Genomic DNA, 22,599 nt, shown 5'->3' with positions numbered 1-22,599 from the left:
AAGAGGTTTTTTTCCGCTTTCTCCTCTAGGATTTTGATGGCTTCCTGTCTTTCATCCATTTTGAGTTTATTTTTGTGTGCGGTATAAGAAAGTGGTCCAGGTTTTTTCTTCTGAATGTCGCTGTCCAGGTTTCCTAACACCATTTGCTAAAAACATTGTCTTTATTCCATTGGATATTCTTTCCTGCCTTGTCAAAGATCAGTTGGCCATACGTTTGTGGGTCCATTTCTGGGTTCTCTATTCTGTTCCATTGATCTATGTGTCTGTTTTTGCGCCAATACCATACTGTCTTGATGATTACATGTTTGTAATACAGCTTGAAGTCTGGAATTGTGATGCCTCCAGCTTTGGTTTTCTTTTTCAGGATTGCTTTGGCTATTTGGGGTCTTGTCTGGTTCCATACAAATTTTAGGGTTGTTTGTTCTAGCTCTGCGAAGCATGCTGGTGTTATTTTGATAGGGATTGCACTGAATATGTACATTGCTTTGGGTAGTATCAACATTTTAACCATATTTTTTCTTCCAATCCAGGAGCATGGATATTTTTCCTTTTGTGTGTGTGTTTTCTTCAACTTCTTTCATAAGCTTCCTATAGTTTTCAGCGTATAGATTTTTCACATCCTTGGTTAGGTTTATTCTTCAGTATTTTATGGTTTTTGGTGCAACTGTAAGTGGGATCGATTTCTTGATTTCTCTTTCTGCTGCTTCATTATTGTGTAGTGAAATGCAAGTGATTTCTGTGCATTGATGTTATATCCTGCGACTTTGCTGAATTCATGGGTCAGTTCTAGCAGTTTTTTGGGGAAATCTTTTGGGTTTTCCACATAGAGTATCATGTCATCTTTGAAGAGTGAAAGTTTTACTTCCTCCTTGCTGATTTGGATGCTTTTATTTCTTCATGTTTTCTGATTGCTGAGGCTATGACTTCCAATACTATGTTGAATAACAGTGGTGAGAGTGGACACCCCTGTCGTGTTGCTGACCTTAGGGGGAAAGCTCTCAGTTTTTCTCCATTGAGGATGATATTGGCAGTGGATCTCTCATATATGGCTTTTATGATCTTGAGGTATGATCCTTCTATCCCTACTTCCTTTAAGGTTTTTTATCAAGAAAGGATGCTGTATTTTGTCAAATGCTTTCTTTGCATCTATTGAGAGGATCATGTGGTCCTTATCCTTTCATTTATTAATGTGATGTATCACATTGATTTGTGGATATTGAACCAGTCCTGTATCCCAGGTATAAATCCCACTTGATTGTGATGAATAACTCTTTTAATGTATTGTTGGATCTGGTTGGCTAGTATCTTGTTGAGAATTTTTGCATCCGTGTTTATCAGGGAAATTGGTCTGTAGTTCTTTTTTTAGTGGGGGCTTTGCCTGGTTTTGAAATCAAGGTAATGCCGGCCTCGTAGAATGAGTTTGGAAGTTTCCCTGCCATTCTTTTTTTTTTTTTTTTTTTTTTTGAACAGCTTCAAAGGAATAGGTGTTAACTCTTCTTTAAATGTTTGGAAGGGGCGCCTGGGTGGCGCAGTCGGCTAAGCGTCTGACTTCAGCCAGGTCACGATCTCGCGGTCCGTGAGTTTGAGCCCCGCGTCGGGCTCTGGGCTGATGGCTCGGAGCCTGGAGCCTGTTTCCGAATCTGTGTCTCCCTCTCTCTCTGCCCCTCCCCTGTTCATGCTCTGTCTCTCTCTGTCCAAAAAATAAATTAAAAACGTTGAAAAAAAAAATGTTTGGTAGAATTCCCCTGGAAAGCCATCCAGCCCTGGACTCCTGTTTTTTGGGAGATTTTTGATTACTGATTCAATTTCTTTACCAGTTATGGGTCTGTTCAAATTTCCTTTTCTTCCTGCTTCAGTTTTGGTAGTTTATTTGTTTCTAGGAATTTGTCCATTTCTTCCAGATTGCCCAAATTGTTGGCATGTAATTGCTCATGATATTCTTACTATTGCTTGTAGTTCTGCAGTGTTGGTTGTGGTCTCTTCTCTTTCATTCATGATTTAATTTATTTGGGTCCTTTCCTTTTTCTTTTTGATCAGTCTGGCTACAGTTTTATCCATTTTGTTAATTATTTTAAAGAACCACCTCCTGGTTTCATTGATCTGTTCTATTGTTTTTTTCTATTTCAATATCATTGATTTCTGCTCTAATCTTTATTATCTCCATTTTTCTGCTGGTTTAGGGTTTTTTTTTTCATATTTTTGTTTTTGTTTGTTTGTTTTTGCTGTTCTTTTCCCAGCTCTTTTAGGTGTAACGTTAGGTTGTGCATTTGAGACCTTCCTTCCTTCTTTAGGAAGGCCTGGATTGCCATATATTTCCCTCGAGTGACTGCCTTTGCTCCATCCCAGAGGTTTTAGACTGTCGTGTTTTCATTTTCATCGGCTTCCATGTACTTTTTAATTTCCTCTTTAAATTCCTGGTTAACCCATTCATTCTTTTTTTTTTTTTTTTAATTTTTTTTTCAACGTTTTTTATTTATTTTTGGGACAGAGAGAGACAGAGCATGAACGGGGGAGGGGCAGAGAGAGAGGGAGACACAGAATCGGAAACAGGCTCCAGGCTCTGAGCCATCAGCCCAGAGCCCGACGCGGGGCTCGAACCCACAGACCGCGAGATCGTGACCTGGCTGAAGTCGGACGCTTAACCGACTGCGCCACCCAGGCGCCCCAACCCATTCATTCTTTAGTAGGATGTTCTTTAACTCCAAGTATTCATGGTCTTTCCAAATTTTTTCTTTTAGTTGATTCTGAGTTTCATAGCATTGTGGTGTGAAATCATGCAAGGTATGATTTTGATCTTTCTGTACTCATTGAGGGCTGATTTGTGTCCCAGCATGTGATCTACTCTGGAGAATGATCCATGTGCACTCGAGAAGAATGTGTATTCTGCTGCTTTAGGATGAAGAGTTCTGAATATATCTGTTAAGTCCATTCAGTCCAGTGTGTCATTCAAAGCCATTGTTTCCTTGTTGATTTTCTGCTGATGTGATATGTCCATTGTTGTGAGTGGGGTGTTGAAGTCTCTTACTATTACGGTATTATTATCAATGAATTTATGTTTGTGATTGATTTACATATTTGGGTGGAAACGTTGGTGACACAAATATTTACAACTGTTAGATCTTCTTGGTGGACAGACTCCTTAATTACGATATAATGACCTTCTTCATCTCTTGTTATGGCGTTTACTTTAAAATCTAGTTTGTCTGATATAAGTATGTCTACTCCAACTTTCTTTTGATGACCATTAGCATGATAGATGGTTCTCCATTCCCTTACTTTCAATCTGTCAGTGTGTTTAGGTCTAAAATGAGTCTCTTATAAACAGCATATAGAAGGATCTTTTTTCTTATCCATTCTGATACCCTATGTCTTTTGATTGGAGTGTTTAGTCCATTGATATTTAGAGTGAGTACTGAAAGATATGAATTTAGAGCCATCGTGTTGCCTGTAGAGTTGGTGTTTCTGGTGATAATCTCTGGTCCTTTCCATTCTTTGTTGCTTTTGGTCTTTTTTTGTTTTATCTTTTCTCCAAAGAGCCCCCTTAAAATTTCTTGCAGGGCTGGTTTAGTGGTCACAAACTCCTTTAGTTATGTTTGTCTGGGAAACCCTTTCTCTCTCCTTCTATTTTGAATAACAGCCTTGCTGGATAAATAATTCTTTGCTGTGTATTTTTCCTATTCAGCATGTTGAATATGTCCTGCCACTCCTTTCTTGCCTGCCAATTTTCTGTGGATAGGTCTGCTGTGAATCTGATCTGTCTTCCCTTATAGATCTACGACTTTTTTCCCCCTTGCTGCTTTCACAATTCTTTCCTTGTCTGTGTATTTTGTGAATTTTACTATGACATGCTTTGTTGATGGTCCATTTTTGTTGAACCTAATGGGAGTTTTCTGTGCTTCCTGGATCTTGATGTCTGTGTCCTTCCCCAGATTAGGAAAGTTTTCTGCTATAATTTGCTCACATAAACCTTCTGCCCCTTTCCCCTCTTTTCATCTTCTGGGACTCCTATGATTCAGATGTTATTCCTTTTTAATAAGTCACTGAGTTCTCTAAGTCTTGTATCATGCTCTTTTGCCTATATTTCTCTCTTTTTTTTCTGCTTCATTATTCTCCATAATTTTGTCTTCTATATCGCTATTTGCTTCTCCGCTTCATCCATTTCTGCCGCTGTGGCATCCATTTGAGATTGCATCTCAGTTATAGCATTTTTAATTATGTCCTGACTAGATTTTACTTCTTTTATCTCTGCAGAAAGGGATTCTCTACTTTTTCAACACCAGCTAGTGTTTTTATTATCATGGTTCTAAATTCTACATCAGACATCTGGCTTATATCTGTGTTGATTAAGCCCTTGGCTGTCATTTCTTCTTGTTCTTTCTTTTGGGGTGAATTCCTTCGCTTTGTCATTTTAGAGGAAGAAAAATTAATTAAATAAAAAATAAAAATTAAAAAATTGAAGACAAAATATCAAATGAAGGAAGCTAGATCCTATATGTGTTTTGGTCTGCTTCTTAAAAGAAGCTTGATAGAATAGAGGCAAGAAAGGGGAAGAAAAGGGGAAAAAAAGGTAAGAAAATTTATATAATAGAATAAAATTAAAGAAAATGAAATGGAAGAAAGTAGTTTTAAAAATAAATAATAAGGTCTAAAAAATAAAAATAAAATTTTCTCTTTCTGTATCCAAGAAAGAGGAAAAACAGAAAACAAGCAAAACAGAAGGAAAGAAAATGAAGAAATAAATGAACCATCAGGTGGAATGAAACCTGAATGAAGTTATATCCAGTTTCCCCTAGAACTGGAACTATGAAGTCTTCTTTAGTCCGTACACTAAACAGGTGGAGTGACTTGTGCTGGTCTTCGAGGAGATGTGCCTGGAAGCGCAGTTGGGTGGGGCTTGGTGTAACAGTCTGTTCTCCACTAGGTGGCGCTGCTTAGCTTGCTGGGGTGGATCAGTGTGGTGAGCATGTGCGTGCAAGGGAGAGGTGGCTTCGCCCAGCTCCCTAGTCTCTGGCATTGGAACTTTGTGCTTTCACTGACACAATCAAGCACCCCTCCTTCGTCTCAGGCCTTCCTCGACTCCCTGTCCCTACCCGGTCTGTGTCCAAGATGTCCACCTGCCAGGTGGCACCTCCCTCTAGAGTTGATCTCAGATGGGGCTGTGTTTCAAAACCCCAGACACTTGAGAGACCCCTGAGGCTGGGACCGGTGCCAACTCTGGGGGAGAGTCTTGCTGAGCAATGGCCAGGTGCTGACTTGCCCCAGAAGACATCTGTGTGATCGTGCAGTGGCAGAGGGTCAGGGATTGTGGCAAACCACAACACACAGCCGGTTCCAGGTTTCATTGCACTCTGACGTCCGATACCAGCAAATGTGGCTGCTCTCTGGGGTCTGCGGGGACTTTTGCCCATGGGGAGGCCATATGGCCTCTACCAAATGCACCCCAAGGAGGAGAACTGCTTCTCCCTATTGGCACAAGGACCCGTCAAACCCCACTACCTGCCCCTGGGGATTTGCCCTACTTCCTCACCAGAGCACCACCAGGCACTGACCTCCAGAACTTCAGGCTCTGTGCTCCACTGTTTATAGAATCCTGGTGGTATTGACACCCTCTCCTTTCTTCCCATCAATAGGTTTTGGGGGGCAGATTTCTTGTTCAGTCCCCTGAGGTGTTTTCACTCTTTCTGTTTCTCTCCAGCTACTTTCAGGGAAGTGTTGTTCTTCCATGATCGTGATGGACCACACTCTCTTCCTCTCTCTTTTCTCTGTCCTCTCTCAGCAAAAACAGCTCCCTACCCTCTGTGGCTTTTCTCTCCCCCAGTCCACCTCTCCACACTGTGTACCTGCTGAGTTCTGTGGCTCAAGTTACGCAGATTGTTGTGTTGATCCTCAGCTCAGTTTCCTAGGTGCTTGACATGGTTTGGTCCTGATCTAGCTGCGCTTCAGGGATGAGGCAAGCTCAGGGTCCCCATGCTGCTCCACCGTCTTAACTCCCACCAAAACAAATCACTGACACAGACAACACCAGAGATGAATCTAAAACACGTATGCTGAGTAAAAGGAGCTGTGGCAGAACATATGTTTCAAGGATGGCTGAGACATAGATTTCCCGCCCCACAAGATCTTATTACAGTGTGACTGATACATCTCCCACCAAAAGCTTAGACTGAATCTGGGCAGGGTCTTGTGATTGCTTCAGTAACAGCATTTGGTGGAAGGGAGGCTCTGTGACATCTGTGACTTCACTCGGCTACCGATTTAGAGAAGAACTGTTTTAAGTTGCCTGCAATAGACTTTTCCCCATAGGACCCATGTGAAGGTGAGACACAGACAGACACTGAGATGGCGGCCATGTAGTGCAGGGATACTCTGGACACATTAACAAAGGAAAAAAAACAACAACATTACAGATAGCCACACCTATACTAAGTACCCTTTTTATAAATACTGATGTCACGCATTAGCAAATGTGGCCAAAGAGCTCAACTGTAATTTGAGCAATACCTATCAATTCTCCCTTACTCTGTAGGGATAAAAAGGTAAGGTTGAGTGAAAAAGTCGAGTTATCTTGAAATCTTTCTCTAGTGTGCGTGTGAAACCAGCGACAGACAGGATGCGTTCTTTCTTTGGACCTGAGTTTTTTTCCCCAAGCATTTCAGAATGCCTTCTTGATGTCAAACAAGCAATAAATAGGCTTACAAAAGTAGTTTTTCTGGAGTGTTCAGTGGCATCCAAAATGCTCACCATTAACTAGCAGATTTTGCATTATGTCTTTAAGCTCCTTTTCAGTGAGGTCCATGCCCATAGCTCCCAAAACTTCATCCACTTTACTGGAATCAATCTTCCCTCCTTATGGAAAAGAAGTATACAGGTAACAGTTAATGTCCCTAAAATGTGGGATAAACCCTCACCTCCAGAGGATGATGGTTATCATGTTCCTCCAAAAAACCAAAGCCTGATGAGATCTTTACAGGAGGACAGAGTCAATAATAAGAGTTCGAGTTTGAGTTTATTGTTTTAATCTTTTTTTTTTTTTTAATGTTTAACGTTTATTTATTTTTGAGACAGAGACAGACAGAGCATGAACGGGGGAGGGTCACAGAGAGAGGGAGACACAGAATCTGAAACAGGCTCCAGGCTCTGAGCTGTCGGCCCCGACGCGGGGCTCGAACTCACATACCGCGAGATCGTGACCTGAGCCGAAGCCGGACGCTCAACCCACTGAGCCACCCAGGCGCCCCAATTTTAATCTTAATATAAGCACGCCCAGTATAAAAACTGAAAGGTGACAGAATGACTTCTCAGAGAATTCTAGTAGGGTGATAACAGTTCCAGCTTTTCTAACCACTATTGTCTCATTTTCATTGTGTTCGTTTTTACAATTAATGTCTAGTTACGTTAAGGCATGCTGTTTTTCCATTACCATTTAAAATTTTTTTTAATTTAAGTAAAAAGTAAATCAGTATCAGTGAAAATATTAATAGTAGTACAAATAGTGTGTGGATTTGGCAGAAATCATGAAGGTGGTATTCGGAACCTTGCTTAGACATGACCTTTTTCCTGGCCTGCTCCCTGTCTATCTATTCAGTCCCGTGTTCTTTCAGTTTCTTGGAGACTTTCTAGTACTCTCTTGCTCTCTTGGTCTAAATGTCAGATTAGTAGTCTTTTGTTGCTGAATAAACTAACTGAAGAGGTGCTAATTTTCCCTTTACTTTTGCTATGTAGCCTGGGCTCTGATAATTTCTACTTCTGTCAAAGTTTGAAAAATCCCGAGAAAGCATAGGAATTCTTTCCAAGTTACAACATAAAAGATGATCTCCTAAGGAACACGATCATCCACAAAAGAAACAAAAGTATATAATAACGTGTTAAGTGGCAGAGTTGAAAATTTAATCACAAGGAATTAGTCTAAATGCCAAACGTGATGAGCTCAGACTGATTTGTGTTTTGTTAAGTTTCTCCCTTACCTTTAAGAAACTTTATACCATCCAGCAACCTTCTTCGATAGACCTTTCCATCTGTAAGGAAAAGGACTATTCAGATCACAGAAGAGCAATGTGGAACTTCATTACTGTCTAGTAAGAAATCAGCAATTTCAGTAAGACATCTTTTGTGAACTGCCTTAGAAATTTTCTGATTTAGTGGCAAATAATGAAATTATAAGGGATGGGGATACTGACATTCTGCCATTCTGAAAAATATCTTTTACTTTTCTTTTGTGATATTTTCATTTTCCCCTATTAGATCACTCCTTTCTCTTTTTCTCATTTATTCTGGATTAAATTTTACATCTCTTGATAGACTCAAAAGTTATAAGTAATATAAGTGAATCCTGATGATAGGAGTCATGATGCTACAACGGTTACTTCTCAAACTAAAGATAAATTTGGCACAGAGAAGATTTTAACATATAATAGTCATTTAAAATTATGTAACATGAATCATAAAATTATTTCTGACAAGCAATAAGATAGAGACAATTTTACAAGTTTTCACAAGTTAACAATACACTTCCCTGTATGACTACATTTTTATTTAAATACTCACTATCAACTGGCAGATTTTTCACCAGTTGTGAGAGTTCTTTATCTGTGAGTTCTATTCCCATGTTTCCTAGAACTGTTTCCATGTCATTGACATCAATTTCCTCTCCTTTAAAAGGACAGAAATGGTAACATGTGAGATTTTAAAGAACCATCTAATTATTCTAAATAATAATGAAATCTCTTATTACTGTTTAATTATTAGCACCAATTACTCAATCCATAATAAAGTCAAATGAGTCCTGTTTGACGGTAGTTATGGTAAAATATTAAAGTGTTTATTTCCATAACTTTAGTAATAATAGAGACAAAATAACAGAGTGCAGGGTAATGCATTTCATAATATTCTGTTGTGGGAGATTACTAGTAGGTAATAAAACTTTAGTCTCTTTTTATCGCACTAATATGTGTTTAGTAAAAATCTGGAAAAAATGAGATTATAGGGCCTAACAAAATATGGCACTATGTTTTGTTGTTAAAGCATTGACAAACCGGAGAAAGACAAATACTTTCTGATTTCAGTCATATGTGGAATTTAAGAAACAAAACAGATGAACATAGGGGAAGGAGAAAAAAAAGGGAGAGGGAGGCAAACTCTTAACTATAGAGAACAAACTGAGGGTTGATGGAGAACGAACTGAGGTCGGCAAGGGATGGGCTAAATGGGTGATGGGTATTAAGGGGGGCACTTATTATGATGAGCACTGGGTGTTACATAAGTGATGAATCACTAAATTCTACTCCTGAAACCAATATTACACTATATGATAACTAACTAGAATTTAAAGAAAACTTAAAAAAAAAAAAAGAAAACCCTGAAAAACCAAAGTCCAGGAAATCAGTTTATTAAAAATTATGCCTAATTTATTTACTATTATTTTTAATGCTTATTTATTTTGAGAGAGAGTAAGCAGGAGAGGGGCAGAGAGAAAGGGACAGAGAGAATCCCAAGCAGGCTCCGTGCAGAGCCAGGTGCGGGGCTTGATCTCACGAACCGTGAGATCATGACCTGAACCAAAATCAAGAGTCAGACACTTAATGACCGAGCTACCCAGGTGCCCCAAAATATCATAATTTAAAAGGAATATAAAGTAACAGGGAAGAATATAAAATATGTGTAAAGAATCAGAATCATATGTATTTGGTAACTTTTTCCTCACCTGTAACAGCTTCTACTTTTTCCATCAGTTTTTGCAGATCAACTTTCTTAGAGCCTGTAAGACAAAGTTTAATCAGAGAAGAACAATAACATGGACTCAGAAAAAAGATACACAGGACAGGAGGTTTTTTTTTTTAAATCTAAGATTTATGGTTCCAGAAGATGACCAAGGAAAATAATTCATTAGCAATGAGGACCAAGATTTAATAATAAATAATGAAAAAAAAAGATCTTAAATGGTTTTATTAAATAATAAAGATGAAAACTGTCAAAGTTTATTTCACCTAATATTTAACAAAATTCAGGTTATAACTATTCCATGATTCTTAGAAGAAACAATGAATTCAATGCCGACTGTTACAAGTGTGTTGGGATGTGATTTTTTCCTGAGCAAATTAGGTTATTGTACTCCACAGCTTTTGAACTTTGAAATGAGACATATAAAAATAACCTTTAGCAAAAGATTGACTTTGTTCCAAGAGGTCCTTTAAAATCTTTTGAAATTGAAAACACTGTATGTTGAATGTCCTATCATATTATTCATGTACATATTATTCACGTACAATTTTTCTTCTTCAATTATTAAATGTTCTAACTCTGCCAGGTCCACATTCGTTAGTGGCTTTGTGTGATTTGAGTAATCCTTCAATCTTACTTTCCTCACTTTTTAAAATTATGTATCTCTCAGTATTCGTTAGGATTGTTCTCTTGTGTTACCACATGTTGATGCAATGGGCAGGTAGAGACCAGTGTTAAGCAGTGAGGGATATTTGATAGGAACTAGTTACTTAAATGGTCAATTTAGTGATCCACTGAACCTAATTGGTAGATAAAAACACAGCCAAAATCCTGTCATTTTACCACACCATTTGTATACATCTTTTTAAAAAATTTTTTAATGTTTATTTATTTTTGAGACACACACACACACACACACACACACACACACACACACACACACACACAGAATGTGAGCAGGGGAGGGGCAGAAAGAGAGACAGACACAGCATCCGAAGCAGGCTTCAGGCTGTGAGCTGTCAGCACAGAGCCTGATGCAGGGCTCAAACTCACAAACCGTGAGATCATGACCTGAGCCGAAGTTGGACGTTTAACCAACTGAGCCACCCAGGCACCCCATGTATTCATCTTAAAATAAAAACAAAATAAATTAAGCTTAAAAAAGTAGAATTTAAAACATACTTAGTGTAACAGACTAAAAAAAAAAAAGAGCGTTTAAGAAAAGGTAAATATCCCTTCTTTTACCTCTCCTCAGCTTCAGTACCTCTCCTTACTAACAGTTTTGTGTATAGCCTTCCAGAACTTTCTTATGTTTATAAAGTGTATTACATATATTTTTTAAAAATTGTAATACTATACATATTTTTCTGTTAACTTTCTTTGTTATAGTGACCAGAAAAGAAAGCATCTCAATATCTATGAATAGAGAAATGAGGAATGGATGAATAATTACATTTTATTTACATTTGTAAATAAAAAAGGCAGATGTTACCACTTTACACTGACAGATTCCTCAGAATGTGCCAATCTACACAGGCTCCTCTTTACACGGGACATACTGCATTATCAAGATTTGACACATGGAGCTTTCTCCTGAAGGCACAGACAGGTGTGTGGCATTTCTAGGTTTTAGTTTTGAGAACCCTGTGTCAATGACAGGTGCACTTAGTGGCTGTCAAATCTTCACATTCTTTTATAAGCGAATAAGCCATCCGGCTCAATGGTCAGAACACAGAGAGGACTGTATTTGGCAGATACACACAATGGCCTTGGCACTGAGGAGTGGAGCCTCTCATGGATGATGTTCTGCACCATGGTGTGAATGGCAGTGATATATGGATCAGCAAAAAAAAAAAAAAAAACCACATTGCAGATCCTATTTTTGTAAAACCAGACAACAAAAATCCCTCCCCTTGTCACTAGCATCCACCCCTAGTCCAAGATGTATAAAGAAATAGATGAGAGGTTTTAAAGCAACAAAAATGAACAGCCTTTGGGGCACCTGGGTGGCTCAGTCGGTTAAGCATCAACTTCAGCTCAGGTCATGATCTCACGGTTCCTGGGCATTGGGCTCTGTGCTGACAGCTTGGAGCCTGGAACCTGCTTTGGGTTATGTGTCTCCCTCTCTGCCCCTCCCCTACTCACATTCTGTCTGGCTCTCTCTCAAAAATAAATAAACGTTAAAAAAAAAAAAAAAAAACTAAAAAAAAAAAAACAGCCTTTTTCCTCCCTGAGTTCTTCTGCAAGCTATTCAAATGCCTTCAGGCAACAAATAATTTAAACCTTCGAAACAGTCAAAATTAATCCTGCAAGCACAACATCTGTTTAAAATCACAGTGTTTTCTATAATGCTCACCACGCAGAAGATCCTTTAACAGATTCAGTTCCTTTTCTGTCAGCTTGACCTCCATGGCTTCTAAAACAGGATCCAGGTTATTTACATCAATCTTCCCTCCTTGAAAACATGAAAAGGAAAGAAAAAAGGGAATGATTACAAAATATTTAGAAAAATTCATGAACGTATATTATCTTCAACTAACAGACATTAATGTTTTCCCCCTTCCCCCAGTTTTATCTTATTTAAAAAAATTTTTTAATGTTTATTCATTTGTGAGAGACAGAGAGAGACAGAGCATGAGCAGGGAAGGGGCAGAGAGAGGGAGACACAGAATCCGAAGCAGGCTCCAGGCTCTGAGCTGTCAGCACAGAGCCCGACGCGGAGCTCAAACTCACGAACTGCAAGATCATGACCTGAGCCGAAGTCCATCGCTCAACCCCTGAGCCACCCAGGCGCCCCTCCCCCAGTTTTATTGAATAATTGACATATGACAGTGTATAAGTTTAAGGTGTACAATATATGCATATATATCCACTGCAAAATGATTACCACAATAAGGTTAGTTAACACATCTGTCATCTCACATAGTTACATTTTTGGTTGTGTGTATGGTGAGAACTTTTAAATTTACTCTTTTAGCAATTTCCAAAAATATGATAGTGTTGTTAATTATAGTCAGCGTGCCTTACGTTATATCTCCAGAACTTACTCCTCTTATAGCTGGAAGTTTGCATCCTTTTGACTACCTTCACCTATTCCTCTCCCCAACCCCCTGCCTCTGGCAGCTACCAATCAGGTCTCTGTTTCTATGAGTTTGGTTTTTTAGATTCCACCCATAGGAGGTATCACATAGTATTTGTTTTCTTCTGTCTGACTTATTTCACTTAGCATAATGCCCTCAAGTTTCATCCTTGTAAATGGCAGGCTTTCCTTCTTTTCTGCGGTCAAATAATATTCTATTATGTATTATGTATGTACATATATATATATATACATTCTATTTTCTTCATTCATCTGTCAAGAGACATGTTGTGTCTTTGTCTTGGGTATTGCAGATAATGCTGCAATGAACATGGGGGTGCAAATATCTCTTTAAGATAGTAATAGTTGGTGCTGTTACATGAATATACTGCTAAAAGAGAATAACTTCACAATCTAGCATAACTGCTAAAATTTTCAAGCAAAGAACAAAACTACAATATATATGTACAGCTCTTTACAAGCTGAGTTACAATTTAAAGAGTTAAAAGCAGGGGCACCTGGGTGGCTCAGTTGGTTGAGCGTCCAACTTCAGCTCAGGTCATGATCTCATGGTTTGTGAGTTCGAGCCCCACGTTGGGCTCTGTGCTGACAGCTCAGAGCCTGGAGCCTGCTTTTGGGTTCTGTGTCTCCCTCTCTCTCTGCTCCCTCCCGCCCCCACTCGCACTCTGTCTCTCTTGGTCTCTCTCTTAAAAATAAAAAAGCATTAAAAATTTAAAAAAAATAAAGAGTTAAAAGCAGAGTTAGAATTAGAATTTGTTTCCTCAAACGTTAAACATACAGGCCCAGGAAAAAGTTAGGTGGGGCAGGGCTGAGCAAGTGTAACTAAAGAGCAATAACCAGTAATCTCCACCAAGAAGTAGAAATTATAGTCCTTTCCTAAACTCTTACTCTGAGATTGTTTTGTCTGCTTCTGCTCACATTTTGGAGTAAGTCCCAAACCTTCTTCCTTTCTCCTTCCCTCCTTCCTCCCTTGCACACGCCTGCCTTTCTTCCTTCCTTCCTTCCTTCCTTCCTTCCTTCCTTCCTTCCTTCCTTCCTTCCTTTCCTTCCATCTTTATTTCTGTTCATATAATTGTTTCTTCAGAGAGAGCTTCAAAAACACAATGCAGTAGAGAACTTTTCATCTAAGATAAAGTAAGGATTACTACCAGCAAAAACATAGATGTGGTACAAGAAGCAAAATAAGGTGTTATATTCTAGTGATATAAATTTAATGCTTAAGGATATTTCATATGCCTCATCTTTGTGCTTCTTACTCACTTTTATTATACTTCACATCCTTCAGCAACCTGCTTTGAAACACCTTTCCGTGGGCTGTAAGAAAAAGTACAATTCAGATCTCCAGAAAACCAAAACATTACAAATTATATGATTGTAGAAAGATACATTTCAATGATTTGCTTTAAAAATGCATCTATTTTATAGTTATACGATATGGACATTTAAAAATATAAATGTTTGTGGTGCCTGAGTGGCTCAGTCGGTTAAGGATCTGACTCTTGATTTGGGATCAGGTCATGATCTCCGTCATGAGACTGAACCCCATGTCAGGCTCTGTGCTGAGTGTGGAGCCTGCTTGAGATTCTCTCGCTCTCTCTCACTCTCTCTCTCTCTCTCTCCCCCTGCCCTGCTCATGTGCTCTAGATAGATAGATAGATAGATAGATAGATAGATAGATAGATAGATGTTTTCCACAGTGACAAACTTACCCATTCTTTGGAATTAGAGACATTTATTATAAAACTCTCCCATGGTGCAATTCTAAAAAATACATTAAAATATTTCTTCCTTTTTATTCTACTGATGTCCTCTTTCTCCTTCATTATGTTTCCTTGCTCTTATTGCAAAACTAATACCAATCTGAGAGGATAGTATTAGTCACTCAGATTACTATATGGCAATGTAGTGATGAATTTCAGATTGTGTTCCAAGAAGTAATGAAAGAATTTCTTTTCAAGTCAGAAGTGCCTTTCTCTATTAATTTATGGCATTTTAAGACAAAACTGTACTACTAAAAGATTAAGAATGGCTCGCACTGACCCATAAAGTCAGGTTCCCTGGAAGGCATGGTGGCATTTATGTGGCATTCACTTACCATCAAGGGGCAGTGTTTTCCTCAGTTGCTTGGCCTCCTTGTCTGTAAGCTCAATCCCCATGTCTTTTAGAGTATTTTGTAGGTCCCTGGAATCAACCTTTTCCCCTTTGAAAAGACAGAATAGTTACAGGTTAAACTATTAACGGACAATCTGATTATTTAACATGATCTAAACATTTACTTTTGCTGCTCTAGTCCTTTCTCTGATACCAGAATGAAAAGGAAAGATGGAGTGAAAGATTTTCTAATAAAAAGAGTCAAATGCTGAATAAAAAATAGAATTTGTCCCTCGATATTAGCAAATGGGATGTATCCCTAACACTGAGAATGATATCACATAGTACAGAAGCAAATCTGGTCATATAATTATCCAGAAATAAGGTCAAGAGACGGTTAGTATGATACAAGACACAATTAACAAAGTGTGACATATTTTACTTTACTTTGTTAAAACTATGTAATTAGCTGTTGGTAATGGACTTTTATTTCTACAGCTCCACCCTGCTTTTGCTGTGATCATCTAGGTTTGGGTGTATAAATAAGAGCCAGGCACTTTTACTGAAAAAAAGCATCAAAGAATATATGACTTACAATGAAGAAATAGTCCTTTTGTTTTACTTATAAACCCAGATAATGTTAGATTAAGATGTTGATCAGTAGATGCACATATTTATCAAAATGAATACTGAAAGTATGTGAATCTGTAAAGCAGTAGTAGAATTTTGAGAAAATGCTATTAAAATTTTTAGTGTAAACCACAATTTGTTGCAAATCATTTATAACAAATTCTTGCCTGTAAAAGCTTTCACTTCATCCTTCAAAGTTTTCAGAGCAACTGTATATCAACTGTAACAAAAAAAAACCATAACTTGAAGCTCATAAAATGATATAAAATAGCATAAGAACGCTCTCCTTCCCTTCAGATTATAACAGCATTTTGTTACTGGGCATTTTGTTATGCACTTTAAATAGCCATTCAACAAATATTTACTCAGAATATGCTTGAATATAGAACAGAAGAAAAGATTTAAAATATTAAAAATACACTTATTTAAAAAATGTAAATTTGACTTTCTATTTCATAAAATATCAACTCTTGAATTTGATAACAAAAAGATGAGATTCAAAAGCGGCCATTTTGTAAAGGCAAACTTTGTTGTCCTCAGAACTTCGCAGACTCTTCTAGTGGCCATGCTACCTGTGTCCAAATACTACATTCTCAACTTCTTTGTCAGTGTTCTTGTCCCATCTACAATCTGGACCTCTTCTGCGTAAAAAGTTCCCTCGTTCCATTCCTTTCATTGCTAACGGTACATAACACCCAAAGCTCAAAATCCAATGGTATCTCACGTGCTCACCACTGACTGGCAGGTTTTCTTTCAGATCTTCAAGTTCCTGGTCTGTGAGCTTGATTCCCATGTCACCTAGAACGGTTTCCAGGTTTTTGATGTCAACTTTCCCTTAATCAGAAAGAGAAAGGCTGGTGAGGGAAATTTAGTGACTCTAAAAAAGTTATTTTTAGATTATATATATTTTTTTCAACGTTTTTTATTTATTTTTGGGACAGAGAGAGACAGAGCATGAACGGGGGAGGGGCAGAGAGAGAGAGGGAGACACAGAACCGGAAACAGGCTCCAGGCTCCGAGCCATCAGCCCAGAGCCTGATGTGGGGCTCGAACTCACGGACTGTGAGATCGTGACCTGGCTGAAGTCGGACGCTTAACTGACTGCGCCACCCAGGCGCCCCTAGATTATATTTTTAAGAGAGTAAGGGTCTTCCTACCAAGACTTGAAGCTAAAATTTTATTACCAAAACACGAATACCACAAAGCCCAACTCTGGACAAATATTTATAATAAGGAGTAGAGTAACAGAATCAACATGGCATTTAAGGTTAATGGTAAAATATAGTTAGTGTTCTAATGGGAATTTAGGTTTATAGTGACTTTGTGCTCACCTGTAATAGCTTTCATTCCTTCCATCACGTCATGCAGATCAACAGTCCCGTTTGCTACAGAAGTCCAAAAGAGACATGTAATCAATGACATGAGCTCAGAAAAAGATACACTTTGTTTATAGAGTATAATAAAGTCCAGCTAAATTTGTCTCACAACATAATTTTAATTGATACCCCTTTAAATCGAAGATCAAGATAAATAGATCCTGAATGTTATCTTTGGTACTCACCATCAACTTGTAGGTCTCCTGACAATCCAGCAAGTTCCTCATCTGTGAGCCCCATTCCCATATTTCCCAAACTAGTATGGAGGTAATTCTTTTTAATCTTCCCATCTTAGGAAAGAGACAGTAAAGCAACATTTGAAAAAAAAAAGCTGTATAATAGTAAAATTTAAAAATGTTTTTTAGGAAAACTATTATTAACTTTAATGACCACATATTATTAAAACAAAAGAAACAAAAGATAAAATATATTTCATGCCTCTGTTATTATTACACTTTGACAAGCCTGAAATCCCGAATAGACTTTTCCACTTAAAGACTCAAATAGAAAGTCAATGGAGTCAGAACTGCATTTCCTTTAGTCTATTCTTGTGGACAAGCCTACAAAGTAAAACAAGGTTAAGGTGCTGGAACAAACAGAACTGCAGACCACTAACTTAATTACTCTGCATAAAAAGTAGGGTTATTTTTTGTTTACTGGCTTGACTTATTAGTGATTATTGTAGCTGACCATTGCTTTTCAATAACAACCAGGGTTTTTTGTTTGTTTTTGCCAGGGTTGGTTTTTCTTCTTGAGAAAAAGTTGAAAAAAATCTAAGAAGACAGTGGACTTCCTGCCAAGAGAAAGTGTATATTAACAGCAGGTAAGATGTAGTTACGCTGGGAGAATTATAAATAAAAGCTTATATAGGGCCAAGATTCATGCTTGGATGGTGTATCTGGAGACCTAGATAACATGCCTTATAATTTCGTTTTTTACTTACTTTTGAGAGACTTCATAGCCTTCAGTAGTCTATTACGATATAACTTTCCATTGGCTGTAAGAAAAGTCATAATTCATGTAATGGTAGAATGAATACGAGTTTCACAAAAATAGCATGAACTGAATAATTTCAGAAGCAGAAAATGCAGTCTTGTATCAACATACAAAAACCAACTGTACTGCTGCTATAGAGTTGCAACAAGCAAATGAAAAGAAAACTTAAGAAAGCAATTTCATTTACAAGAGCATGAAAAGCATAAAATGCCTAAGAATAATTTTAACAAAAGAAGTACAAAACTTATACTCTGGAGACTATAAACCATTATAGAAAGAAATTAAAGAAGACCTAAATAAATGAAAAGACATCCTATGTTTATGGATTGGAAGACTTAATACTGTGAATGTAACAATATTCCCTAAACTGATCCACGGAGTCAATACATTCTTATAAAAAATTCCAGCTGGTTTGCTTGCAGAAACTGATGAGCTGGTCCTAATATTCATAAGATAAAGCTCAGGCTCCAAAAAGCAAAAGTAATCTTAAAAAGGAAAAAGAAGTAGGGGACTCACACTTTTCAGTTTAAAAACTACAAAGTGACAGTAATCAAGACAGGGAGGTACTGGCATAAAACTAGATATATACATTAATGGAATAGAATTTACAATCCAGAAATAAACCTTCCAGTGTTTGGTCAGCTGGTTTTTGACAAAGGTACTTGCACATTCAATGAAGAAAGAACAGTCTTTTTAATAAATGGTGCTGGGACAACTGGACAGTCACATGCAAAGAGAATATTCTTTTGGATCCCTATCTCACATTTTATACAAAAAGTAACTCAAAATGGATCAAAGACCTAATTGTAAGTGTTAAAACTATAAAAATGTTGAAAGAAAACATGACTGTAAATTTTCTTAACCTTAGATTAGACATTTTTTTAATATATGACACCCAAACACAAGCAACAAAAGAAAAAGTTATACCCTGGACATCATCAAAGTTAAAAATCTTTTGTGCATCAAGGAACACTGTCAAGAAAGTAAAAAGATAATTCACAGGACAGGAGAAAACTTTTGCAATCATGTATCTGATAAGGAACTTCTATCTAGAAAATATAAGGGACTTGTATCTAGAATGTATAAAGAACTTCTACGATTCAATAAGAAGAAGATAACCAAATTTAAAAACGGATGAGGGTTATGAGTGGATTTTTCTCCAAAGGAGGTATACGTTTAGCCAATATTCACATGAAAAGATGCTTAACATCATTAGCAATCAGGGTAATGCAAGTCGAAACCAGAATAAGATACCACCTCATACCCACTAGGATATTATCAAAGGACAGAAGTAACAAGTGTTGACCAGGATGCGGAGGAACTGGGACTCTGATACACCGCTGGTGGAAATGGAAAGTAATGCAGCCTCTTTGGAAAACAGCCTGCACTTCCTCAAAAGGTGAAACACAGAATTACCATATGACCCAACAATTTCTCTCTTAGGTATATACCCAAGACAAATGAAAATATATATCCATGTAAAAACTTGTACATGAACGTTCATAGGAGAATTATTCATAATAGCTAAAATGTGGAAACAATCCAAATGCGCATCAACCAATGAATGGATAAATAAAATGTGTTATATCCATAGAATAGCCTATTATTCAGCAGCGAAAAGAAACAAAGTACAGTTGACTTTAGAAAAACAGAGGTTTGAACTGTGCAGGTCCATTTATACGTGGGTTTTGTTTTTTTTTTTATAGTATAGCACTGTAAATGTATTTTCTCTTCCTTATGATTTTCTTAAATTATTTTTTTAATGTTGATTTAGTTTTGAGAGAGAGCTGTCAGCACAGATCCCGATGCAGGGCTCGAACCCACAAACCGTGAGATCATGACCTGAGCTCAAGTCAGACGCTTAACTGACTGAGCCACCCAGGTGCCCCACCTTATGATTTTCTTATTAGCATTTTATTTTCTCTGGCTTACCTATTGTAAGAATAGGGTATATAATACATATAACAACAAAATGTATGTTAATTGACTTTACGTTATCAGTTAGGCTTCTGGTCATCAGTAAGCAATTAGTAGTTAAGTTTTTGGAGAGTCAAAAGTTATACACAGATTTTCGACTACACAGGGAGTCAGTGCTCTTAACCCGTGTTGTTCAAGTGTCAACTGTATTAATACATAACAGGACAGAGATAAACCTGGAAAACATGATGTTAAGTGAAACTAGTCACTACGGACCACGTATTATATGATTCTATTTATGCGGAATATCCAGAATAGGGAAACTGATGGAGACAGAAAATAGATTAGTGGTTGCCCAGGGCTGAGGGAGATGGAGAAATTGGGAGGTGACTGTTAATAGGTATGGAATATCTTTCTGGGATAATAAAAATGTTCTAAAATTGATTGTTGTGATGAATGTGGTGAATACATTAGAATTCACTTAATTGTATGCTATATTGGGTTACTTGTACAATATGTGGATGATAATTCAGTAGTACCATTATAAATATTTCACTTATGGGGTGCCTGGATGACTCAGGTGGCTAAGCGTCTGACTTCGGCTCAGGTCGTGATCTCGCAGTTTGTGAGTTTGAGCCTCGTGTCAGGCTCTGTGCTGACAACTCAGAGTCTGGAGCCTGCTTCGGATTCTGTGTCTCCCTCTCTCTCTCTGCCCCTCCCCTGCTCGTGCTCTATCACTCTCTGTCTCTCAAAAATAAATAAACATTAAAAATTTTTAAAAAAATGTTTCACCTAAAATTTTCATCTTTATATAACAGTGAAATTAAGGAAGAGAAGGCTTTTTCAATAGGATAAGCTGGTCCCCTTGAGTGGGCCTACTGTACTGTACAAATATCTCTTTCCTTTCTTTTTAATTCTGACTTTTATTTTTAATTTCTTCCATTGCTCGCTTATCTCTCTCTTTTTCCTTCTTATGGTATAAGCCCTGAAGGGAGACAGTAGACGTTTGTTGGCTCTGATGGCAACTTACATCTGAGGAGTTGCTTGGCTTCTAAAATAAACTCTAAACGACACTTACTGTTTTAAGATGTAGCTTACATTTTAGTTTTTTAAAAATGTTCCATCATGTTTGAGAAGAAGTGAAAATTTTCATGCAGATCTGTAAAAATCTAATTTCCCTGGAAGCTCCCACAGACACTTGTATGACTCACCATCAATTGGCAGTATTTTCAGCAGCTTCTCTAGTTCCTCATCTGTGAGCTCAATTCCGAGATTTCCCAGAACATTTTTTAGCTCACTAGATTCAATCTTCTCACCTTTGAAAATAAGAAATTTGGTATACATCTTCATTTCAGATAGCAGTAATAATTTCTTTTTTTTTTTTAAGTTTTTAAATGTTTTATGACTTATTTTTGAGAGAGAGAGCGAGTGGGCGAGGGGCAGAGAGAGGGAGACACAGAATCTGAAGCAGGCTCCAGGCCCTGAGCTGTCAGCACAGAGCCTGATGCAGGGCTTGAACTCACAAGCTGCGAGATCATGACCTGAGCCGAAGTCGGACGATTAACCGACTGAGCCACCCAGGCACCTCCAGATAATAGTAATTATTTCTAATGAAAAAAGTTATTTTAGGATAATTAATACCATCTCCTTGTTTTCAGACTGAAAACTACAGTAATAAAAACAAACAAACATTTTCAACTACAGAATCAATGTAGATGATAGGTCAAATTTATTTTCTTAATGTGAACAAGAGAGTCTTCTAAAATCAGGACAGACTACTTTCAGAATGAAATTTGATCTATTAATTAGAAAAATAGATGCTTATATGAATTTTTCTTTGAAAAAGTATTTTAATTTAAAAAATAAGAATTATATGATAAATACAATAAATTCATTACTTCCATCAATTTTAGGCTTCACTCTCTAATTTGCTGTGCCATTCTATACTGTGGTTATTAAACACTGGTGAAGTGAATTACATTACTGGCATAAACAACAGAGATTGTAGAATTTGAAAGCAAGAAATAGTATGGTAATTTCATTGCAAAATCAGATAATTTTATATCAATACATGTAACACTAGAAGCAAATATTTCATTAATAAATATAGAGAAATGTCAGAATTTACAAGTCAGTGATGAAGTACCAGGAAATATTAGCAAAAACCAAAATTTAATGTCGATAATTGGAATCCTAATTTTTTTTTTTTAAATATTTTGTTTTTGTTTTTTTTTTTTCAACGTTTACTTATTTTTTTGGGGGGACAGAGAGAGACAGAGCATGAACGGGGGAGGGGCAGAGAGAGAGGGAGACACAGAATCGGAAACAGGCTCCAGGCTCTGAGCCATCAGCCCAGAGCCTGACGCGGGGCTCGAACTCCCGGACCGCGAGATCGTGACCTGGCTGAAGTCGGACGCTTAACCGACTGCGCCACCCAGGCGCCCCTGGAATCCTAATTTTATAGTAACTTTTCAGTCACCTGTAAAATCTGTGATGTTTTCCATCAGTGTTTCTAGAGGAATTTTCTCATCAACTATAAGAGAAGATAAAATCGCAGTATATTATAGATCCCATATATTATGGATCTCATATATTATATAGACTCCAAATATTACATTCTAGATATAATACAAAAGTTTGTGGGAAAACATGGGAAGAACTATAACAGTTGCACTTAACTATGTGTCAGGCCCCATCATAATTGCTAATATTTACTTAAACAAATATTTTTGAACACACTTTTTAGATTATTATTCTACTCCACTTTTATTC

General features: G+C 37.4%; 2 protein-coding genes across 7 annotated transcripts in view; both read right to left on the bottom strand.

Moving 5' to 3' along the window:
- Positions 1-15,048, bottom strand: part of EFCAB3 (EF-hand calcium binding domain 3) — a 235,506-nt gene extending 220,458 nt beyond the window's left edge. For 4 of the 6 annotated variants that reach the window (XM_086687641.1, XM_086687645.1, XM_086687642.1 and 1 more), the window contains exons 1-7: positions 14,913-15,047; positions 14,078-14,131; positions 12,074-12,172; positions 9,701-9,754; positions 8,545-8,649; positions 7,965-8,015; positions 6,742-6,846 (exon numbers count right to left, since the gene is read on the bottom strand). In XM_086687641.1, coding sequence (XP_086543767.1) covers positions 6,742-6,846; positions 7,965-8,015; positions 8,545-8,649; positions 9,701-9,754; positions 12,074-12,172; positions 14,078-14,131; positions 14,913-14,973 — 529 coding nt within the window. In that variant the 5' untranslated portion in view covers positions 14,974-15,047. Of the gene's footprint in view, positions 1-6,741; positions 6,847-7,964; positions 8,016-8,544; positions 8,650-9,700; positions 9,755-12,073; positions 12,173-14,077; positions 14,132-14,912 lie in introns of all 6 variants that reach the window. The other 2 variants (XM_086687643.1, XM_086687646.1) reach the window with 2 other exon arrangements.
- A 1,058-nt stretch (positions 15,049-16,106) lies between these two features.
- Positions 16,107-22,355, bottom strand: LOC147574463 (uncharacterized). Its single transcript, XM_086685483.1, has 6 exons — positions 22,307-22,355; positions 21,039-21,143; positions 17,858-17,911; positions 17,100-17,204; positions 16,870-16,923; positions 16,107-16,372 (listed from the first exon to the last, which is right to left on the bottom strand). Exons 1-6 carry the CDS (start codon positions 22,329-22,331, stop codon positions 16,107-16,109), a joined length of 609 nt encoding a protein of 202 aa, XP_086541609.1. The 5' UTR covers positions 22,332-22,355.
- Positions 22,356-22,599: the final 244 nt, after the last annotated feature.

This window comes from Puma concolor, chromosome E1 (assembly GCF_028749965.1).
Source record: "Puma concolor isolate L17-30 chromosome E1, mPumCon1.1.hap2, whole genome shotgun sequence".
NCBI classification, from domain to species: domain Eukaryota; kingdom Metazoa; phylum Chordata; class Mammalia; order Carnivora; family Felidae; genus Puma; species Puma concolor.
The sequence above is the reverse complement of the archived record's forward strand: the minus strand, read 5'-3'. Positions and strand labels throughout refer to the sequence as shown.

Excerpts from the sequence above, each read along its gene's own strand:
- LOC147574463 (XM_086685483.1), bottom strand. The coding sequence starts at position 22,331 with ATGGAAAACATCACAGATTTTACAG. Across the intron at positions 17,912-21,038 it reads GAAAATACTGCCAATTGATG|CCAATGGAAAGTTATATCGT; the intron begins GTGAGTCATACA and ends CTTTTCTTACAG. Across the intron at positions 16,373-16,869 it reads AGGAATGAAAGCTATTACAG|GGAAAGTTGACATCAAAAAC; the intron begins GTGAGCACAAAG and ends TTTCTGATTAAG.